The 21,037-nt window shown below is 41.8% G+C and overlaps 1 protein-coding gene across 1 annotated transcript; it reads left to right on the top strand.

Annotated features, from left to right (window-relative positions):
- The first annotated feature begins 722 nt into the window (after window positions 1-722).
- LOC307119152 (uncharacterized protein) lies at window positions 723-20,780 on the top strand. Its single transcript, XM_079805231.1, has 16 exons — window positions 723-859; window positions 1,264-1,433; window positions 1,520-1,544; window positions 1,696-1,809; window positions 9,413-9,547; window positions 9,774-10,081; window positions 10,276-10,399; window positions 10,990-11,568; window positions 13,239-13,310; window positions 13,764-13,933; window positions 14,020-14,044; window positions 14,203-14,316; window positions 18,501-18,635; window positions 18,862-19,169; window positions 19,343-19,466; window positions 19,899-20,780. Exons 1-16 carry the CDS (start codon window positions 793-795, stop codon window positions 20,486-20,488), a joined length of 3,060 nt encoding a protein of 1,019 aa, XP_079661357.1. The 5' UTR covers window positions 723-792; the 3' UTR covers window positions 20,489-20,780.
- The last annotated feature ends 257 nt before the right edge of the window (window positions 20,781-21,037 follow it).

Raw genomic sequence — 21,037 nt, 5'->3', positions numbered from 1 at the left:
CCCTTTAAGTTCAATAACTAATTATATTATGACTGGGTTTACAATAACATTGTATCCTGTCTAATTTTCTAAATCATTTTTCTGATGAGAAATCGAGTTTCACCTGAAAGGTCAATAGGGTGTGAAAATACATATCGTTTGAGTGCGATAAATCTTTATATATTGAGTAGCTAGAATTACCTCTAAAGATGCCAAAGAAAAGTTGACTAGTTGATCCTCAGAAAGCCTGTAATTCCCATTTTATTCACTCATCAAGAGCAGCATTAATTATGTAGTAGTTTAAACTTCCTGTTTGACTGCAACAGAGAAGTCACAAATCCTGTTACATAAAAAAAGGATATTTTTTATATGTTTAGCATAAGATATTTTCATACAAAAATGAATGTAGTTTCTGTTGGGAATCTTATGTTGGCTTATTCACCATGAATCACTGAAGGAGAACACGTTTCAATAAAAACAAACAAACATGCTATACAGACTTTTTTTCCACTAAAGTGTTTATGTGATAAAAGGCGTAGTTATTCGCCAAATAGCACATCTAAACTCTTAGCACATAATGTCGATGCTTATTGTTTCTTAACAGCAGCCATGGACATCAGTTATGAGGGCAGTATTAGTCAGCCAAGTCTTGTCAATATTTTCTGGGTCCCAAGTCTGAACCGAGTGAGAGTGAGAACACCCACCGGATGAGATATCTGTTTGCATGAAGTCTCCTGAACTTTGTAGTAGATCATGAACGTATTTACACTGTTGAGAAGGATTTCTGCCTGAAGGGAAATCATCGTAGAGAAAATGGTGAAGATTTATTCCATTATTTTAATATGTACTGTGCTGCTTGAGACCTGGCTAACATCTGAAGGTATGTAAACATTATTTTAATCTTTTTATGTATGTTCCTGAAACACTAATTTGTCAAAATTCTCAGTTTGAGCTTTGATAACATGCAGTCTTTTGACATGTGAAAAACTTGTGCAATAACCTTGTAAAGAGAGAAACTGGTTAACACTAGAAGCCTTTTCATGTTTTGTGTCGTGAGAAAACAAAGGAAACCAAAAATCAGTTGTAAAATCATTCTTATCATGGTGGAACTGAGGAGTCTTTGCCTCTGACTTCAATAGCTGTTCAAATTCAGTATAAAAAGCCTTTCAAAGTAAAACAATATTCTCTTGCCAAATCTTCAGTGCTTGTAGACTACTTTATCTGTGTCCTAGGAAGAGACCTTGGCATTTATGATTTCTCAGTGTGTCTCTGTTGTGTATGTAGCTTCAGTGTTTCTGCCGAGGGAGCTGGCGGGGTCTCTTCTGAAGAGACAAAAACGCTATAACACCGGTAGATTGGAGGAGTTGATGAAGGATAACTTGGAAAGGGAATGTATTGAAGAGCGCTGCAATCTAGAGGAGGCCAGAGAGGTCTTTGAAGACCAGGAGCAAACCGTGAGTAGCATAAACACATATTTATCTCACAAGAACATTTTAAAGACTCTCTTTGTGAGTTTAAAATGTTCCAAACTCTGTTTCAGAGGAAATTCTGGATCACTTATATGGGTGAGTACAAATATTGATGTATGTGCTATGTAGAAGTTATTTTGTATCTTTCTATCCTTTATATTTTGTCCACAGTGTTTTTTCATTTTACATTACATTAACATAACAGAATGTATTGATAATATAATGATCATGGCCTCTCCTCTTTCAGATGGAGACCAGTGTCAGTCGTCTCCCTGTGTGAATGGTGGGAAATGTGAGGATGGTCTGAATACATACACCTGCTTTTGTCGACCCCGCTTTAGTGGGAAGAACTGTGAGTTAGGTATGTTGATCACATAAACTAAAAGATTTGACATTATATCTTCTAGTTCAGACAACATAATTTATTAACAAACATGCCAAAATATGTTGTCTTGTTTTATAGTTTATTTTGAAACTATATATATGTGCGTATTCATTGTGTACAAAGATCAATGAGAAGGATTTTGTCTTAGGCGGCAAGCTCTCAAGTAACTGTAAAGGCTATCTGTCACGTATTCACAGAGACAGGATTCAAATGCAAGTAACTCAGTCTTTATTGACACAAATGTCACTGGAAGACAATTCTCAGAACGGTGACGAAATCCGGATCAGACGGAGCCGTGAGAGATTTCCCTTGGCAGCACGGGCAGGCTGTGAGCAACCGGGACTCGGGAGATCGGTGAGGGGAATCCGGAAAGGGATCCACGAACAACCAGGAGTACAGGAACAGCGACCAACGGGGAGACACACATGGGAACATCCAACAACGCTCTGACAAAGACAATGGAAAAATAGAGAGACTAAATAGGGTGAAGTGATGAGTTGCAGCTGGCACTGATGACCAGCCACAGGTGCGTGATGAGCCAATCCCAGGCTCCGCCCCAACCTACATACAACACGCACCCAAGAGTGAGACAGGGAATCCATGAACCGTGACAGTACCCCTCCCCCTAGGAGCATCCCTTGACGCTCCCAGCCGACCTTACCTGTTGATTGTAATCATCAATAAGGGAGTGATCCAGAATGTCCCTAGCAGGAACCCAACTTCTCTCCTCCGGACCGTAACCTTCCCAGTCCACCAAGTACTGGAAACTGCGTCTCCTCCGTCTTGAATCCAGAATACGATTAACCGAATACGTTGGTTCCCCATCTACGAGTCGCGGCGGTGGGGGAACCGGGACTGGCAGATTAAGGTGGGACCGAAAAACAGGTTTAATTTTGGATACATGGAAGGCGGGATGAATTCTCCTGTACGCCGGAGGAAGTTTGAGGCGGACTGTCACCGGACTAATGATCTTGGTGACAGTAAACGGGCCGATGAATTTGGGAGCAAGTTTATTAGATGCGGAGCGGAGCGGAATGTTCTTGGTAGAAAGCCACACTTTTTGACCCACGACGTATACGGGAGGCTTAGACCGGTGGCGATCGGCTTTAGCCTTGGTGCGCGCTCCCACCTGGAGCAGAGTCTCACGGGCTCTGGTCCATGTGCGATGACACCTCTGGATAAAGGCGTGAACAGAGGGGACCGTAACCTCGGAATCCAGACTAGGAATAATGGGTGGCTGGTAACCTAGACTACACTCAAATGGCGAAAGGCCCGTGGATGACACTGGGAACGAGTTATGAGCGTACTCAACCATAGAAAGTTGTTGGCTCCAGGATGAAGGATTCTGGTTGGCTCTCTCGGTCTGACCGTTGCTTTGGGGATGATAACCCGAAGACAGACTAACCGTCGCTCCTAGTAATCTACAAAACTCCTGCCAGAATTTGGACACAAATTGGGAACCTCAGTCGGAAAACACGTCCATCGGGAGGCCATGTAACCGAAAAACGTGATCTACAACAGATACCGCTGTCTCCTTGGCTGATGGTAATTTGGGCAAGGGAATGAAATGTGCTGCCTTCGAGAATCGGTCCACCGCGGTCAAAACGACCGTTATGCCATTAGAGGGCGGGAGGGCGGTGATAAAATCTAGCGCTATGTGGGACCAGGGTCTCTAAGGAACAGACAACGGCTGAAGTAACCCATGAGGAGGTTGGTTAGATGTCTTACCAACCGCACAGACCGAGCAAGCCAAAACAAAACTGCGAATGTCGTGAGCCATTAGTGGCCACCAGAATCGTTGCTTTATTAAACTGCTAGTGCGGTTTACTCCTGGATGACATGCAATGTTGGAGCAATGACCCCATTGGAGGACCTCGGATCTTAACTCCTCCGGAACGAACAAACGACTCGGTGGACCGCCGGGCGGAGGCGTTACCACTTCTAAGGCCACCTTGACCTTCGATTCGATCTCCCATGTGATTGTAGAGATAACTATCTTCTCTGGCAAAATACACTCGGGAGTAACCGGGCGTTCGGAAGCATCAAAAATACGAGATAAAGAGTCGGGTTTGATGTTTTTTGATGTGACCCGGGGCGGTACGAGTCAGAGGTGTCGGCTAGTTGGCTGAAGTTGCGAATAAACGGCCGATAGAAATTGGCAAACCCCAGAAACCTCTGTAGGGCCTTACGGGAATCTGGACTTGGCCAATCCATCACAGCCTTAACCTTGTCAGGATCCATGCGCAATTGCGCATTCCCTCCGATGACACGATGTACCCTAAAAAAGGAACAGACTGTGCATGAAACGCGCATTTCTCCACCTTGACAAAAAGCCCATTCTCTAGCAACCTCTGAAGCACTCGTCTGACGTGTTGAACATGTTCCTGGAGAGACGAAGAAAAAATCAAAATGTCATCCAGGTAGACATATATGATTTGGTCAACCATGTCTCTCAACACATCATTGACGAGTGCCAGGAAAACCGCTGGGGAGTTGGACAGCCCGAATGGCATCACCAAATATTCAAAGTGCCCCCTGGGGGTGTTAAAAGCGGTTTTCCATTCATCCCCCTCCCTAATGCGAACCAAATAATAACCGTTACGTAAGTCCAACTTTGTGAAGATAGATGCTCCCTGCAACCTCTCAAAGGCTGAAGACATCAACGGCAAAGGATAGGTATTCTTTACCGTGATGTTATTCAGCCCTCAGTAATCTATACAAGGTCGCAGAGAACCATCCTTCTTCCCCACAAAGAAGAACCCCGCCCCTGCTGGAGAAGAGGAAGGGCGGATGAATTTGGAGGCTAGAGAATCAGAAATATATTTCTCCATGGCCTCCCTCTCTGGAATAGAAAGAGAGTAAAGTTTGCCCTTAGGCGGAGACTTACCTGGGAGTAAATCTATAGCACAGTCATAGGAACGATGCGGAGGAAGAGAAGCAGTACAGGACTTACTGAACACTTCCTTCAGGTCGAAGTACTCCGGAGGCACGTTAGACAGATTCACTGCCTCACTCTGAAAAACAGAACGAGACACAGACGAACAAGCAGACACAAGACAAGACTCATAACACTTATTACTGCACGCAGACACTGAGTTGTGTCCCCAGTCAACCCTTGGGTTATGTAACTCCAGCCAAGGGTGACCGAGGACAACGGGAGCCAAAGGGGAGTCCAGGATGAAAAAGGAGATGAGTTCGGTGTGGTTGCCTGAAGTGATGAGGGTGAGTGGTTCTGTGGTGAATGATATGTCAGGGAGTACTTGTCCGTTGAGTGCGTTGACAGAAATGGTGTTCTTGAGTGCAACGGTGGGTATGCCGAGCTTGAGCGCAAGAGCAGAGTCAAGAAAGTTACGTTCCGCTCCCGAGTCCTGGGCTGCCCACAGCAGTCTCACCGGAAGAAGAGTGGAGGATGAGGTCTTTTCCACGGAGATCCCGCCTGACAGTAGCCTTCTCTTTACCGCCGGGCGTGGTCTTTTACCGGGCAGGAGTCTAGCAGGTGTCCCGCCCCGCCGCAGTATAGGCAAAGACCACGGGATCTCTGTCTCACTCTCTCCTCCCGGGAGAGCCGAGCTCGACCCACCTGCATGGGCTCCGGATCGAAAGTGGATGGAATAGTCAGAGGCCGAGCGGTTACCTTGACGAAGGTCAGCGAGTTGACGTGCCGCCTCTCTTCCTGCCACCGCCCGGTGAAACACCCTCTTCATCTCCGCCGATAGCATCTGGAACGAGGAACAGCAAGGATGTTGATTCTCCCACACCGCCGTCCCCCACAATGCCGCTCGTCCAGAGAGAAGTGTGAGGACGAACGCCACCTTGGATCTCTCTCTGTGTTGAAAGTCTGAGGTTGTAGAGCGAAAAACAGGGAACACTTTGTCAGAAAAGCTCTACAGTAATTACTCTCACCGGCATAACACTCTGGTGTGGGTAGGCGTGGTTCTAGTTGCCGCGGTGTGGATGGTGTGGTAGGACTCGGCGGTGGGTTGGGCACAGCGGGACTGGCGAGTTGTTGCATCTGTTGGGTCAGCTCGGACACCCGTGCCACCAAGGTCTGAACTGCCTGTCCTGTAGCAGTTAAGTTCGCCTCCTGCTGGTTCATTCTAGCATTGCTGCTGGTCAGGAAGGCGTTGATATCGGAAGCACTTGCTGAATCCATTGTTGGTCAGAGCGTTCTGTCACGTATTCACAGAGACAGGATTCAAATGCAAGTAACTCAGTCTTTATTGACACAAATGTCACTGGAAGACAATTCTCAGAACTGTGACGAAATCCGGATCAGACAGAGCCGTGAGAGATTTCCCTTGGCAGCACGGGCAGGCTGTGAGCAACCGGGACTCGGGAGATCGGTGAGGGGAATCCGGAAAGGGATCCACGAACAACCAGGAGTACAGGAACAGCGACCAACGGGGAGACACACAAGGGAACATCCAACAACGCTCTGACAAAGACAATGGAAAAACAGAGAGACTAAATAGGGTGAAGTGATGAGTTGCAGCTGGCACTGATGACCAGCCACAGGTGCGTGATGAGCCAATCCCAGGCTCCGCCTCAACCTACATACAACATAACCAAGAGTGAGACAGGGAATCCATGAACCGTGACACTATCTTAGAATTGCAGACTTTAGAGAAGATGGGGCAGGGAAATGTTGGGTCGCTGTTGTTGCGTACTTGGGCAGCCAATTCTTTCTTTTGTTTATGCTTCGCTTGGGCAGTTTTCACTCAAATTCACGGGACGCTTTCAATGTGATTTTTCTCGACTTGGATCTATCAGTTGCCATTATCTCCCAGTCTTGGGGGTTAATATTAACTTGCATCCACTGTTGCTTCAGCTGATCCTTATAGCGCTTGCATGGGGCTCCTCAATTTCACTTGCCCTAGCAAAGTTCCCCATAGAACACTGCTTTCGACAGCCTCCCATCATCCATGCGTGACACATGTCCTGGCCAGCAAAGAACCATACAACAGAAGGCTGAGGACAACTGCCTTGTAAACTTGAATCTTAGTCAGCAGGCACAATGAGTGGTTCTGCCAGACGTTCTGGCCATTGATGTTGATCTTGGGTGGATTATTGGGTGGTCTTTTGTTGACTTCTGGTACATAACTTTAGTTTTCTTCAGGCTGATTGTCAGACCAAATTCGCTGGTTGCTGTCGCAAAGTGCTAGACGAGTAACTGGAGGTCTAATTCAGCATGTGCCAAGAGTGTGCAGTCATCTGCAAATAGTAACTCTGTGATCAACACTTCTGTCGTCTTTGTTTGAGCAAAAAGATGGCGAAGGTTTAAAACTATTATCTGTTTGAAACCTTATGTAAATGCCGTCAGTCAGGTCCACATTAGCTGCTTGCAACATTAAGCTGAAGAAGATGACAAAAAGCATCGGTGCTAAGACGTAGCCTTTGCTTGACACCATTTCTGATGAGGGAAAGGGTCTGAGAGGACACAGAGTTTCACCTGCCCTTGCTGACCATCGTGGAGCTGCTGAATGACTTCAAGAAACTTTGGCAGACATCCCAGCTTCATTAGGATCTTCCAGAGCCCATCTCAGCTGACTGTATCGAAGGCTTTGGTCAAGTCAATGAAAGCAGCATATAGGCCCAAATTCTTCTCTCTGCATTTCTCTTGCAACTGATGTAGTACAAAGATCATGTCAGCAGTGCCCCTGTCTATCTCGAAGGTCTTGCGGGATAACACCCTTCTCCCAACAGAGATAAAACAGCGAAGATAGTTGTCCAGCGACAGCATCTCCTCCTGCCAAAAACACTTCAGCTGGTAGACCATCAATGCGGGATGCTTTGCCACAGTTGAGCTTGCCGATGGCTTTCTTGAAATCTTCCTCTGTTGGTGCATCGTCCAGCTCTATCTTCAAAGGGATGCCTGCTAAAGCATCTTCCTGCACCAAATGTTTTTCACCAAAGAGGTCCTTTTGTGTAATGTTCAGCCCAGTGTTCCAGGACTTGTCTGTCAGCAGGATAAGACCATCAGATGAACGTAAAGGAGCCTGTAAATAATGTAATGGGCCATAGACAGTGTGTAGGCTGTATAGGCTTTAGAAGGCTGTATAGAAGGCTGTAATGTTTCCGGTGTCAGCAAAAAACTGGATTTTCTTAGCCATGTCCTGCCACCAGTTTTTTCTGGATCACTCTAAGCTTTGACTGGATGTGTTGCAAGCTGTTCTGTAGGCTGCTTTGCAGGCCTGATTGTCAGGACAAGCTAGGAGTCTTTTATGACAAGTGTGCTTTGACTCAAGAAGCTTCTGGATTTCAGAATAGTTCTCAGTTCTTCCTATATGAGAAGCCTGCTACATCTACGACTGTTTCCTGAAGGATGGTCTTTGTTTGATTCCACCATTTCTCAAGATCTGGGTCTAACATGGTTTCTTGGTCTGAGACCCCCCTTCTTTTTACTATAGCCTTGATGGTAATATTAACCTTTGCTCGAACCAGCCTGCAGTCTGTGTAGCAGTCGGCACTAGGCATGACTTTAGTGTGGAGCACATCACAGGCATCTTTTTAACGGACCAGGATGTAGTCCAGGAGGTGCCAATGTTTGGAGCTGGATGTTTCCAAGTTGTCTTGAATCTGGCCTTCTGCTGAAATGGGGTGTTGGTTATAGTCAGATCATGTTCCATGCAAAACTCCAGCATCATGTGCCCATTGTCGTTACAATTACCAACTTCATGGTGAACCAATACTCCAGGCCAGCCTGCTTGATCTCTACCCACATGCACATTAAATCTCTGTAGAAAGTTTCCTTGGTGATGATGTAAGACTGAAGGGTGGTAGCATATGCACTGATGATGGTCATGAACTGATTGCCAACGAGGGGGAGGTGTAGGGACATGAGCCGGTCAGAATGTTCACCTGAAAGACTTGTTGGTTAATTGTTGTTGGTTTTTGATCATGAAGCCAACTCCAGAGATTCTGCAGCCTTCTTTGGCTTTTCCAGACCAGTAGAGGGTATACCCTGCTCTGTGCTCTGAGAGTGACCCTTTCTCTGGAAAGAGGACTTCACTGAGTGCAGCTATGTCAATGTCCGGCTTAGCTAGTTCTCTTGCCACCAACGCTGAGCATCTCTGGTATCCGTCACTTTCTACAGAGTCGAGTATTGTGTGGACATTAAAGCATGCCACCTTAAAGCTTCTTGTTGTCTTTGTTAACTTATTCTTCCTTTTTTTACCGCTGGTGTGAGATGCCCATTGGCCACAGCTAGCCAACCAGGTGAGGGACGAGGCAAGCTGAGTTGGAGTCACCTTTTTTAGGCCCATCTCTATGTGGAGCAACAGCGCTATCCCTGAAAAGGGCTGCTTGGTCACTCAGGGTGCTGCTGAATGCTGCTTTTGCCTCGGATCAGCAAGCAAGCGACCCATTTGATTAAGCTGCCTAATTCATTTTGCTGTTTAATATATTTTTTTAAAATGTATACATATACACAGATAAAAAAGAATAAAATTAAAAAAAATCTTAAAATATATATAAATATATACCTTTTTGTCTCATTTGTAGAAATTCTAAACATGCTTTACTCTTAAGGTCTTCCTCTGATAAAACCTTATTTTGTGTTTCATGGGTTGGTCTGGTGCAGAGATGGCAAAACAGTGTAATGTAAATAATGGAGGCTGCATGCACTTCTGCACTGCGGATAAAATTTATGGAGCAGTGTGTGACTGTGCAGAGGGTTACAGATTGGCTCTGGACGGCAGGACATGTGAACCTACAGGTACTGGAATCTATTCCTACTTATTACATGCCATGTATCTGCATTAAGCCACTGTCATCAGGACATACACTGTATTTCAAGCTTAAAGCTTTTCTTATATTGTGCTGTATGACCTTTTATCCTATGCAGTAGTTTATTTTGAAATGTTGTTTGCATTGTTTTAGCAGATGCTTGGGTTGGTTTGTTGATTAGACCTTGCTCTTAATTCATCTACTTGCTTCTTTAGGACAATACTCATGTGGACGTCTTGGAAAGAAAATTGCTGAAACTCTTAACTCAAGATCCCTTATCAGTGCTGAGAATGGAAATCAAAATTACTCTGTCAATCACGTCAATACAACCGAACACAGTATGACAGAGTCCAGTCCTACAGATCCCCCCAAAGTGAACAGCACTAGCACACTTCAACCCACACTGGACAACAGCTCCTCCTGGGATTTCTTTCCCACACTACCAACTATCAAAAATGCAACAAACAATGAACATCGCATTGTAGGAGGCAATGAGGCAACTCCAGGGGAGATTCCCTGGCAGGTAAATGAAGAGATGAATTTTGTGTGTAAAAAAAAAAAATCATAAGATTGCTCCTTGTCTTATGAATCAGGGCTGTCATTAATATTTGGTTTATGACGAAAAATCCACACAACAGAACCTTATATGGAGGACATTACAATAAAAAGCATAATATCAATCTTGATGGAAATTGACTGTCTTTCTCTCTCTGGCAGGTGGTTTTTATGGATAATGTGAATAAGAATGTATTTTGTGGAGGCTCTCTTCTCAGTGAAGAATGGGTCATTACAGCTGCCCACTGTGTTGAAGGAAAGGAGGGATATTTCTTCATCAGACTGGGTGAGAGACCAACTACACTGTCACATGGTCACATGGTTGTTATTGCTATTTGGTTATAGAAAAAAAACTTTTTAATATGCAGGTGGCCATGTAAAGCCACAAAATCATTATTATTGTTGTTATTACAACTAATATTAACAATACTACTACTAGATCTTGTCATTTTTATGTTGTCTGTTTATATATTATTTGTTTTATTAACCCATTTAATATTATTATTTTACAATTGTTTTAGTTCATATATATATATATATATATATATATATATATATATATATATATATATATATATATATATATATATATATATATATATATATATATATATATATATATATATATATATATACACAGTATATAATACATATAAATAAATAATGGTATACAATTTAATAAAACAATACATTAAATTAAATAACAATTTTATTTATTATCATTTATTTATTTAAATAAAGAGACTGAAATCAGCATCTTAAAAATTAAGTTTTGTCTTTTAGAGTAAATGTGATGGAAATAATAATAATAATTTGTTACATTTATATGGCGCTTTACATGGAAGGGTTTCTAATTGAGTTGCTATATTTCTTTAGGGGAACATGACATCTCAAAGAAGGAGGGAAAAGAGAGTGACCACGGCATAGCGGAGTACCATATCCATCCACGTTACAACTCTAAACAGAGTCTTTACAATCATGACATTGCCCTGCTAAAGCTCAAGGGACCCGTTAAATTCTCAGACTACGTCCTGCCCGTCTGCCTGGGGTCTAAAGACTTCACAGAGAACCTGCTCAAGAACGCACAAAACTCCCTGGTGAGCGGCTTTGGAAGGCTACTGTACGGGGGCATCGAATCCCAAACACTTCAGAAAGTAGAGCTCCCCTATGTGGAACGGACAGAGTGCAAAAGCAGCAGCACCAACGCCATCACTCGCTTCATGTTCTGTGCCGGTTACAGTACGGTCCGCAAGGATTCTTGTCAGGGCGACAGCGGAGGACCCCATGCCACCCGCTATCAGAACACATGGTTTCTCACGGGCATCGTCAGCTGGGGTGAAGAGTGCGCCAAAGAGGGAAAGTATGGCATCTACACCCGTATCTCAAGATATATGTACTGGATAAGTTACACTACTGGGATCAGAACAGGACAAATGTCCAATATTCGTCAACAGAGTTTGAATTAGATCAGGCCAAAATACACATTTGAATGAATAAGAGCTCACAGACATTCCTGTACAGATGATATTTACTAGTCATCATTCAACAAACATCATGTAACAATCAAGAAAATATATAGTTTACCATCTTATACTTTGTGCTTGTACATCTAGTGAAATTATTTTCACACATGATATACAGTACCACAAATAAGTATGAGGTCACTTTCGTCTCTAACTCTGTACATATTATACACCTGAAGTGTATGGTTTTAAGAAGTGTCCTTCAAAGTACACGTGAAACTCATTCAGACCACATCTGTTTTTCTTCTCCCTTTTCTTCTTCCTCCTTTTAACTTTATGACATGCACGAACACTACCTTTTAAAAGTGTGGGCTGTTTTTCAATTTATCTGTACAGTACAAACACTGAAACTTAATATTTAAATATAACAAGAAAATCTGTTGTACAATGATTTCAAAAATAAACATTGAACGAAAATGCCTATATTATTTCAATAAGTATAGTCGTTAGCACGCTATCATTTACGCTATATGTGCTTAATTTGGCCAAAATAGTTGTTGAACTAATTATTTGGGGATGCTTTACCAAGTAAGCTATATTAGTTCATTTCATTAAATTAAGGTAATTTTCTAAATCAATTCATTTTCTAAATCAATAACTAATTATATTATGACTGGGTTTACAGTAACAAAGTATCCTGTCTAATTTTCTAAATAATTTTTCTGATGAGAAATCGATTTTCACCTGAAAGGTCAATAGGGTGTGAAAATACATATAGTTTGAGTGAGTTAAATCTTTATATATTGAGTAGCTAGAATTACCTCTAAAGATGCCAAAGAAAAGTTGACTAGTTGATCCTCAGAAAGCCTGTAATTCCCAATTTATTCACTCATCAAGAGCAGCATTAATTATGTAGTAGTTTAAACTTCCTGTTTGACTGCAACAGAGAAGTCACAAATCCTGTTACATTTTTATGTTTAGCACAAGATATTGTCATACAAAAATGAATGTAGTTTCTGTTGGGAATCTTATGTTGGCTTATTCACCATGAATCAGGAGAACACGTTTCAATGAAAACAAACAAACTTGCTATACAGACTATATTTTTTTAGATGTCATAAAAGTTTTATAAGTTTTATAAGTTTTTATGTCATAAAAGGCGTAGTTATTTGCTAAATAGCACATCTCAACTCTTAGCACATAATGTCGGTGCTTATTGTTTCTTAATAGCAGCCATGGACATCAGTTAAGAGGGCAGTATTAGTCAGCCAAGTCTTGTCAATATTTGCTGGGTCCCAAGTCTGAATCAAGTTCTCTGACTCAGCAGAAAAAAAATAAAAGACACATACATATACACACAAACACACACATATATATATGTATCCACAGGGATTATATAATCCACATATTATCAATTCATACATTTATGTTATGAAGTCTGAAGTGTGACAGTGCATTATTCAAACACTGGCATGTTTTTTCATGACACTACAAGCTTTACGTGTAGAAATGGTAAAATGGGGGATGGGGGGGGGGGGTATCGCGGTATCACACCCACCGGATCAGATATCTGTTTGCATGAAGTCTCCTGAACTTTGGAGTAGATCATGAATGTATTTACACTGTTGAGAAGGATTTCTGCCTGAAGGGACATCATCGTAGAGAAAATGGTGAAGATTTATTCCATTATTTTAATATGTACTTTGCTGCTTGAGACCTGGCTAACATCTGAAGGTATGTAAACATTATTTTAGTTTTGTTTATGTATGTCCCTGAAACTCTAAATTGTCAAAATTCTCAGTTGGAGCTGGTCAATGTAATATAGTGTCAAAAACATATTCTAATGGTCAAAGCATTTGTATAACATGCAGTCTTTTGACATGTGACAACCTTGTGCAATAACCTCGTAAAGAGAGAAACTGGTTAACACTAGAAGCCTTTTCATGTTTTGTGTCGTGAGAAAACAAAGAAAACCAAAAATCAGTTGTAAAATCATTCTTATCATGGTGGAACTGAAATGTCTTTGCCTCTGACTTCAATAGCTGTTCAAATTCAGTATAAAAAGCCTTTCAAAGTAAAACAATATTCTCTTGCCAAATCTTCAGTGCTTGTAGACTACTTTATCTGTGTCCTAGAAACAGACCTTGGCATTTATGATTTCTCAGTGTGTCTCTGTTGTGTATGTAGCTTCAGTGTTTCTGCCGAGGGAGCTGGCGGGGTCTCTTCTGAAGAGACAAAAACGCTATAACACCGGTAGATTGGAGGAGTTGATGAAGGATAACTTGGAAAGGGAATGTATTGAAGAGCGCTGCAATCTAGAGGAGGCCAGAGAGGTCTTTGAAGACCAGGAGCAAACCGTGAGTATCATAAACACATATTTATCTCACAAGAAAATTTTAAAGACTCCCTTTGTGAGTTTAAAACTTTCCAAACTCTGTTTCAGAGGAAATTCTGGATCACTTATATGGGTGAGTACAAATATTGATGTATGTGCTATGTAGAAGTTATTTTGTATCTTTCTATCCTTTAAATTTTGTCCTCAGCCTTCAGTGTGTGTTCATTTTACATTACATTAACATAACAGAATGTATTGATAATATGATGATCATGGCCTCTCCTCTTTCAGATGGAGACCAATGTCAGTCGTCTCCCTGTGTGAATGGTGGGGAATGTGAGGATGGTCTGAATACATACACCTGCTTTTGTCAACCCCGCTTCAGTGGGAAGAACTGTGAGTTAGGTATGTGATGATCACAAAAACTAAAATATTTGACATTATATCTTCTAGTTCAGACAACATAATTTATTAACAAATATGCCAAAATATGTTTATCTTATTTTATAGGATTCTTTTCTATATATATGGATAACTCTCAAGTAACTGTAAAGGCCTATCTTAGAATTGCAGATTTTAGAGACGATGGGGCAGGGAAAGGTCGGGTCGCCGTCGTTGCATACTTGGGCAGCCAATTGACCTATCGGTAAGCCCCGCCCCCCTTAGTTACTGTTGCTAACTCGGACAAACAAACGGAGTTGCTATATCTTACAATGTACAGCTGTCAGTTTGAAAACCTTATCCCAAGATGTTTTTGGACACAGATTGTAGCGTATATCCCGTCCGAATGATGGCCAAACTTAACTGATAGTTTATCAAGTTTATTGCATCGTTATTCACTCCAAAAAATCATCGTAAGAGCTGAACAAACAAAGCATAAGAAGTGCGCATTAACGTCTCATTCACAAACTATCTCTCTCCGTTGCATTACATTAACATACACAGCAAATTACACAAAAACACTCACACAACTAACAGTAAACAAACATATACACAGACCTTATGCCTTTTCAAGGGTGCCGTTAATAACTGGTAAACTTTGTATCTGCAAAACAACTCTGATAAACTGCGTGCAAGCTCTTCCTTTCGTTACCTGGAGACTATAATAACCTCAAAATAGGAGTCCTCCTTAGTAGGACAGATAATGTAGACCTTAAACATATCTAAAATTAAATTAATTTACATATAACCAGTTTAATATAGAGAGGCACTGAAATGTAGACCTTCGTGTTTTTGACCTACAGTGTTACATGACGTGAGAACAGTTAGTTATTACGGTTTGTATGTTAGCAGGGACTTTAATCATAACTGAACGAGAGTATGACAAACAGAAAATCCTCTCAGGATCCCTGGAATCATTGTTACAGTGCCTCAGGCACGACATTTTTAGTATTTTTGTAGCATAAACACCATCAAACCGAAGAGAGCTTCGGATTTTCCAATGCATCTCTATGGCGCTGACACCTAAAGATGTCCGAGTTCCGGTCCCAGCGCAACTGATACTCAACTGCTATTGGCTCATCTGCGTTCGAGGGGAGGGGCTTACCTATAGGTCAATTCTTTCTTTTGTTTATGCTTCGCTTGGGCAGTTTTCACTCGAATTCCCTGGACACTTTCAATGTGATGTTTCTCCACTTGGATCTATCAGTTGCCATTATCTACCAGTCTTGGGGGTTAATATTAACTTGCATCCACTGTTGCTTCAGCTGATCCTTATAGCGCTTTCATGGGGCCCCTCGATTTCACTTGCCCTAGCAAAGTTCCCCATAGAACACTGCTTTCGACAGCCTCCCATCATCCATGCGTGACACATGTTCTGGTCAGCAAAGTATGTTGCTGACGCAGTAGAAGCATGGTCTCGATGCTTGGCAAGCCCACTTCTTCCAGAACTTCTGTGTGTGTCTTGAAGTCCTGCCACTAAGTTCCCATAATGGAACGGAGACACGGTTGATGGACGCTCTCAAGAAGTTGAATGTGCTTACTTTACAAGACCCATGACTCAAAACCATACATCAGAAGGCTGAGGACAACTGCCTTGAAAACTTGGATCTTAGTCAGCAGGCACAATGAGCGATTCTGCCAGAAGTGTTTTTGGAGGCAGCCAAAGGAGCTACAGGCTTTGGCGAGTCTGTGGTCCATATCCTTGGATATTGTTGTGTGATTTGAAATGACGCTCCCAAAATAAGTGATTGGTCCACTACAGAGGATGGCCATTGATGTTGATCTTGGGTGGATTATTGGGTGGTCTTTTGTTGACTTCTGGTACATAACTTCAGTTTTCTTCAGGCTGATTGTCAGACCAAATTGACTGTTTGCTGTCACAAAGTGCTAGACGAATAACTGGAGGTCTAATTCAGCGTGTGCCAAGAGTGTGCAGTCATCTGCAAATAGTAACTCTGTGATCAACACTTCTGTCATCTTGGTTTGAGCAAAAAGATGGCGAAGGTTTAAAACTATGATCTGTTTGAAACCTTATGTAAATGCCGTCAGTCAGGTCCACATTAGCTGCTTGTAACATTAAGCTGAAGAAGATGGCAAAAAGCATCGGGGCTAAGACGTAGCCTTTGCTTGACACCATTTCTGATGAGGGAAAGGGTCTGAGAGGACACAGAGTTTCACCTGCCCTTGCTGACCATCGTGGAGCTGCTGAATGACTGCAAGAAACTTTGGCGGACATCCCAGCTTCATTAGGATCTTCCAGAGCCCATCTCAGCTGACTGTATCGAAGGCTTTGGTCAAGTCAATGAAAGCAGCATATAGGCCCAAATTCTTCTCTCTGCATTTCTCTTGCAACTGATGTAGTACAAAGATCATGTCAGCAGTGGCCTTGTCTATCTCGAAGGTCTTGCGGGATAACACCCTTCTCCCAACAGAGATAAAACAGCGAAGATAGTTGTCCAGCGACAGCATCTCCTCCTGCCAAAAACACTTCAGCTGGTAGACCATCAATGCGGGATGCTTTGCCACAGTTGAGCTTGCCGATGGCTTTCTTGAAATCTTCCTCTGTTGGTGCGTCATCCAGCTCTATCTTCAAAGGGATGCCTGCTAAAGCATCTTCCTGCGCCAAATGTTTTTCACCAAAGAGGTCCTTTTGTGTAATGTTCAGCCCAGTGTTGCAGGACTTGTCTGTCAGCAGGATAAGACCATCAGATGAACGTAAAGGAGCCTGTAAATAATGTAATGGGCCATAGACAGCTTTAGAAGGCTGTAATGTTTTTGGTGTCAGCATAAAACTAGATTTTCTTAGCCATGTTTTTAGCCTTTAACTGGATGTGTTGCAAGCTGCTCTGTAGGCTGCTTTGCAGGCCTGATTGTCAGGACAAGCTAGGAGTCTTTTATGACAAGTGTGCTTTGACTCAAGAAGCTTCTGGATTTCAGAATAGTTCTCAGTTCTTCCTATATGAGAAGCCTACTACATCTACGACTGTTTCCTGAAGGATGGTCTTTGTTTGATTCCACCACTTCTCAAGATCTGGGTCTAGCATGGTTTCTTGGTCTAAGGCCCCCTTCTTTTTACTATGGCCTTGATGGTAATATTTTGCTCGAACCAGCCTGTGATAGCTGTGTAGCATTAGCAATGACTTTAGTGTGGAGCACATCACCGGCATCTTTTTAACGGACCAGGATGTAGTCCAGGAGGTGCCATTGTTTGGAGCTGGATGTTTCCAAGTTGTCTTGAATCTGGCCTTCTGCTGAAATGGGGTGTTGGTTATAGTCAGATCATGTTCCATGCAAAACTCCAGCATCATGTGCCCATTGTCGTTACAATTACCAACTTCATGGTGAGCCAAAACTCCTGGCCAGCCTGTTTGATCTCTACCCACATGTGCATTAAATCTCTGTAGAAAGTTTCCTTGGTGAGGATGTCAGACGAAAAGGTGGTAGCATATGCCATGAATTGATTGTCAACGAGGGGGAGGCTTAGGGGCATGAGCCAGTCAGAATTTTCAACTGGAAGACTTGTTGGTTAATGGAGTTTTTGATCACAAAGCAAACTCCAGAGATTCTGCTGTCTTCTTTGGCTTTTCCAGACCAGTAGAGCCTGCTCTGTGCTCTCTGAGTGACCCTTCCTCTGGAAAGAGGACTTCACTGAGTGCAGCTATGTCAATGTCAGAGTCGAGCATTGTGTGGACATTAAAGCATGCCAACTTGAAGCTTCTTGTTGTCTTTGTTAACTTATTCTTACATTTTTTTACCGCTGGTGTGAGATGCCCATTGGCCACAGCTAGCCAACCAGGTGAGGGACGAGGAAGCTGAGTTGGAGTCACCTTTTTTAGGCCCATCTCTATGTGGAGCAACAGCGCTATCCCTAAAAAGGGCTGCTTGGTCGCTCAGGGTGCTGCTGAATGCTGCTTTTGCTTCGGATCAGCAAGCAAGCAACCCATTCGACTGAGCTGCCTAATTCATTTTGCTGTTTAATATATATTTTTAAAATGTATACATACACACAGATTAATTAAAAAAATCATAAAATGATTATAAATATATACCTTTTAATCTCATTTGTAGAAATTCTAAACATGCTTTACTCTTAAGGTCTTCCTCTGCTAAAAAAAATATTTTGTGTTTCATGGGTTGGTCTGGTGCAGAGATGGCAAAACAGTGTAATGTAAATAATGGAGGCTGCATGCACTTCTGCACTGCGGATAAAATTTATGGAGCAGTGTGTGACTGTGCAGAGGGTTACAGATTGGCTCTGGACGGCAGGACATGTGAACCTACAGGTACTGGAATCTATTCCTACTTATTACATGCCATGTATCTGCATTAAGCCACTGTCATCAGGACATACATTGTATTTCAAGCTTAAAGCTTTTCTTATATTGTGCAGTATAACCTTTTATCCTATGCAGTAGTTTATTTTGAAATGTTGTTTGCATTGTTTTAGCAGATGCTTGGGTTGGTTTGTTGATTAGACCTTGCTCTTAATTCATCTACTTGCTTCTTTAGGACAATACCCATGTGGACGTCTTGGAAAGAAAATTGCTGAAACTCTTTACTCAAGATCCCTTATCAGTGCTGAGAATGGAAATCAAAATCACTCTGTCAATCACGTCAATACAACCGAACACAATACGACAGAGTCCAGTCCTACAGATCCCCCCAAAGTGAACAGCACTAGCACACTTCAACCCACACTGGACAACAGCTCCTCCTGGGATTTCTTTCCCACGCTACCAACTATCAAAAATGCAACAAACAATGAACATCGCATTGTAGGAGGCAATGAGGCAACTCCAGGGGAGATCCCCTGGCAGGTAAATGAAGAGATGAATTTTGTGTGTAAATAAAAGAGTCATAAGATTGCTCCTTGTCTTATGAAGCAGGGCTGTCATAATCTTTAGTTTATGTTGAAAAATCCACACAACAGAACCTTATATGGAGGACATAATATCAATCTTGATGGAAATTGTCTTTTTCTCTCTGGCAGGTGGTTTTTATGGATAATGTGAATAAGAATGTATTTTGTGGAGGCTCTCTTCTCAGTGAAGAATGGGTCATTACAGCTGCCCACTGTGTTGAAGGAAAGGAGGGATATTTCTTCATCAGACTGGGTGAGAGACCAACTACACTGTCACATGGTCACATGGTTGTTATTGCTATTTGGTTATAGAAAAAAACTTTTTAATATGCAGGTGCTCATGTAAAGCCACAAAATCATTATTATTATTATTATTATTATTACTACTACTAATATTAACAATACTACTACTACATCTTTATATATTATATATCTGTTTATATATTATGTTTTATTAACCCATTTATTATTATTATTTCACTATTGTTTTATTTTATAGATATAATACATATAAATAAATAAATAAAATGTTATAATTAAATAAAACAATAAATGAAATTAAATAATTATTTTATATATTATCACTTATTTATTTAAGAGACTGAAATCAGCATCTTAAAAATCAAGTTTTGTCTTTTAGAGCAAATGTGATGCATATTGTAAATGAGTTGCTATATTTCTTTAGGGGAACATGACATCTCAAAGAAGGAGGGAAAAGAGAGTGACCACGGCATAGCGGAGTACCATATCCATCCAAGTTACAACTCTAAACAGAGTCTTTACAATCATGACATTGCCCTGCTAAAGCTCAAGGGACCTGTTAAATTCTCTGACTACGTCCTGCCCGTCTGCCTGGGGTCTAAAGACTTCACAGAGAACCTGCTCAAGAACGCACAAAACTCCCTGGTGAGCGGCTTTGGAAGGCTACTGTACGGGGGCATCGAATCCCAAACACTTCAGAAAGTAGAGCTCCCCTACGTGGACCGGACAGAGTGCAAAAGCAGCAGCACCAACGCCATCTCTCGCTTCATGTTCTGTGCCGGTTACAGTACGGTCCGCAAGGATTCTTGTCAGGGCGACAGCGGAGGACCCCATGCCACCCGCTATCAGAACACATGGTTTCTCACGGGCATCGTCAGCTGGGGTGAAGAGTGCGCCAAAGAGGGAAAGTATGGCATCTACACCCGTATCTCAAGATATATGGGCTGGATAAGTAACACTACTGGGATCAGAACAGGACAAATGTCCAATATTCGTCAACAGAGTTTGAATTAGATCAGGCCAAAATACACATTTGAATGAATAAGAGCTCACAGACATTCCTGTACAGATGATATTTACTAGTCATCATTCAACAAACATCATGTAACAATCAAGAAAATATATAGTTTACCATCTTATACTTTGTGCTTGTACATCTAGTGAAATTATTTTCATACATGATATACAGTACCACAAATAAGTATGAGGTCACTTTCGTCTTACTAACTCTGTACATATTATACACCTGAAGTGTATGGCTTTAAGAAGTGTCCTTCAAAGTACACGTGAAAATCATTCAGACCACATCTGTTTTTCTTCTCCCTTTTCTTCTTCCTCTTTTTAACTTTATGACATGCACGAACACTACCTTTCAAAAGTGTGGGGTCAGTAATTTTTTTTAAATTTTTAATAGATTTCTTAGTATTTTTTGAAAGATAAGATCTCATGCTCACAAAGGCTGCTTCAATACAGTACAAATAGTAACATTGTAAAATATTGTTATGTAATTTAAAACAACTGTTTTAATATATTTTAAAAGGTCATTTATTGCTGTGAAGGCCA

Source organism: Gobio gobio, assembly GCF_949357685.1.
Source record: "Gobio gobio genome assembly, chromosome: 22".
Taxonomy (NCBI): domain Eukaryota; kingdom Metazoa; phylum Chordata; class Actinopteri; order Cypriniformes; family Gobionidae; genus Gobio; species Gobio gobio.
The sequence above is the reverse complement of the archived record's forward strand: the minus strand, read 5'-3'. Positions and strand labels throughout refer to the sequence as shown.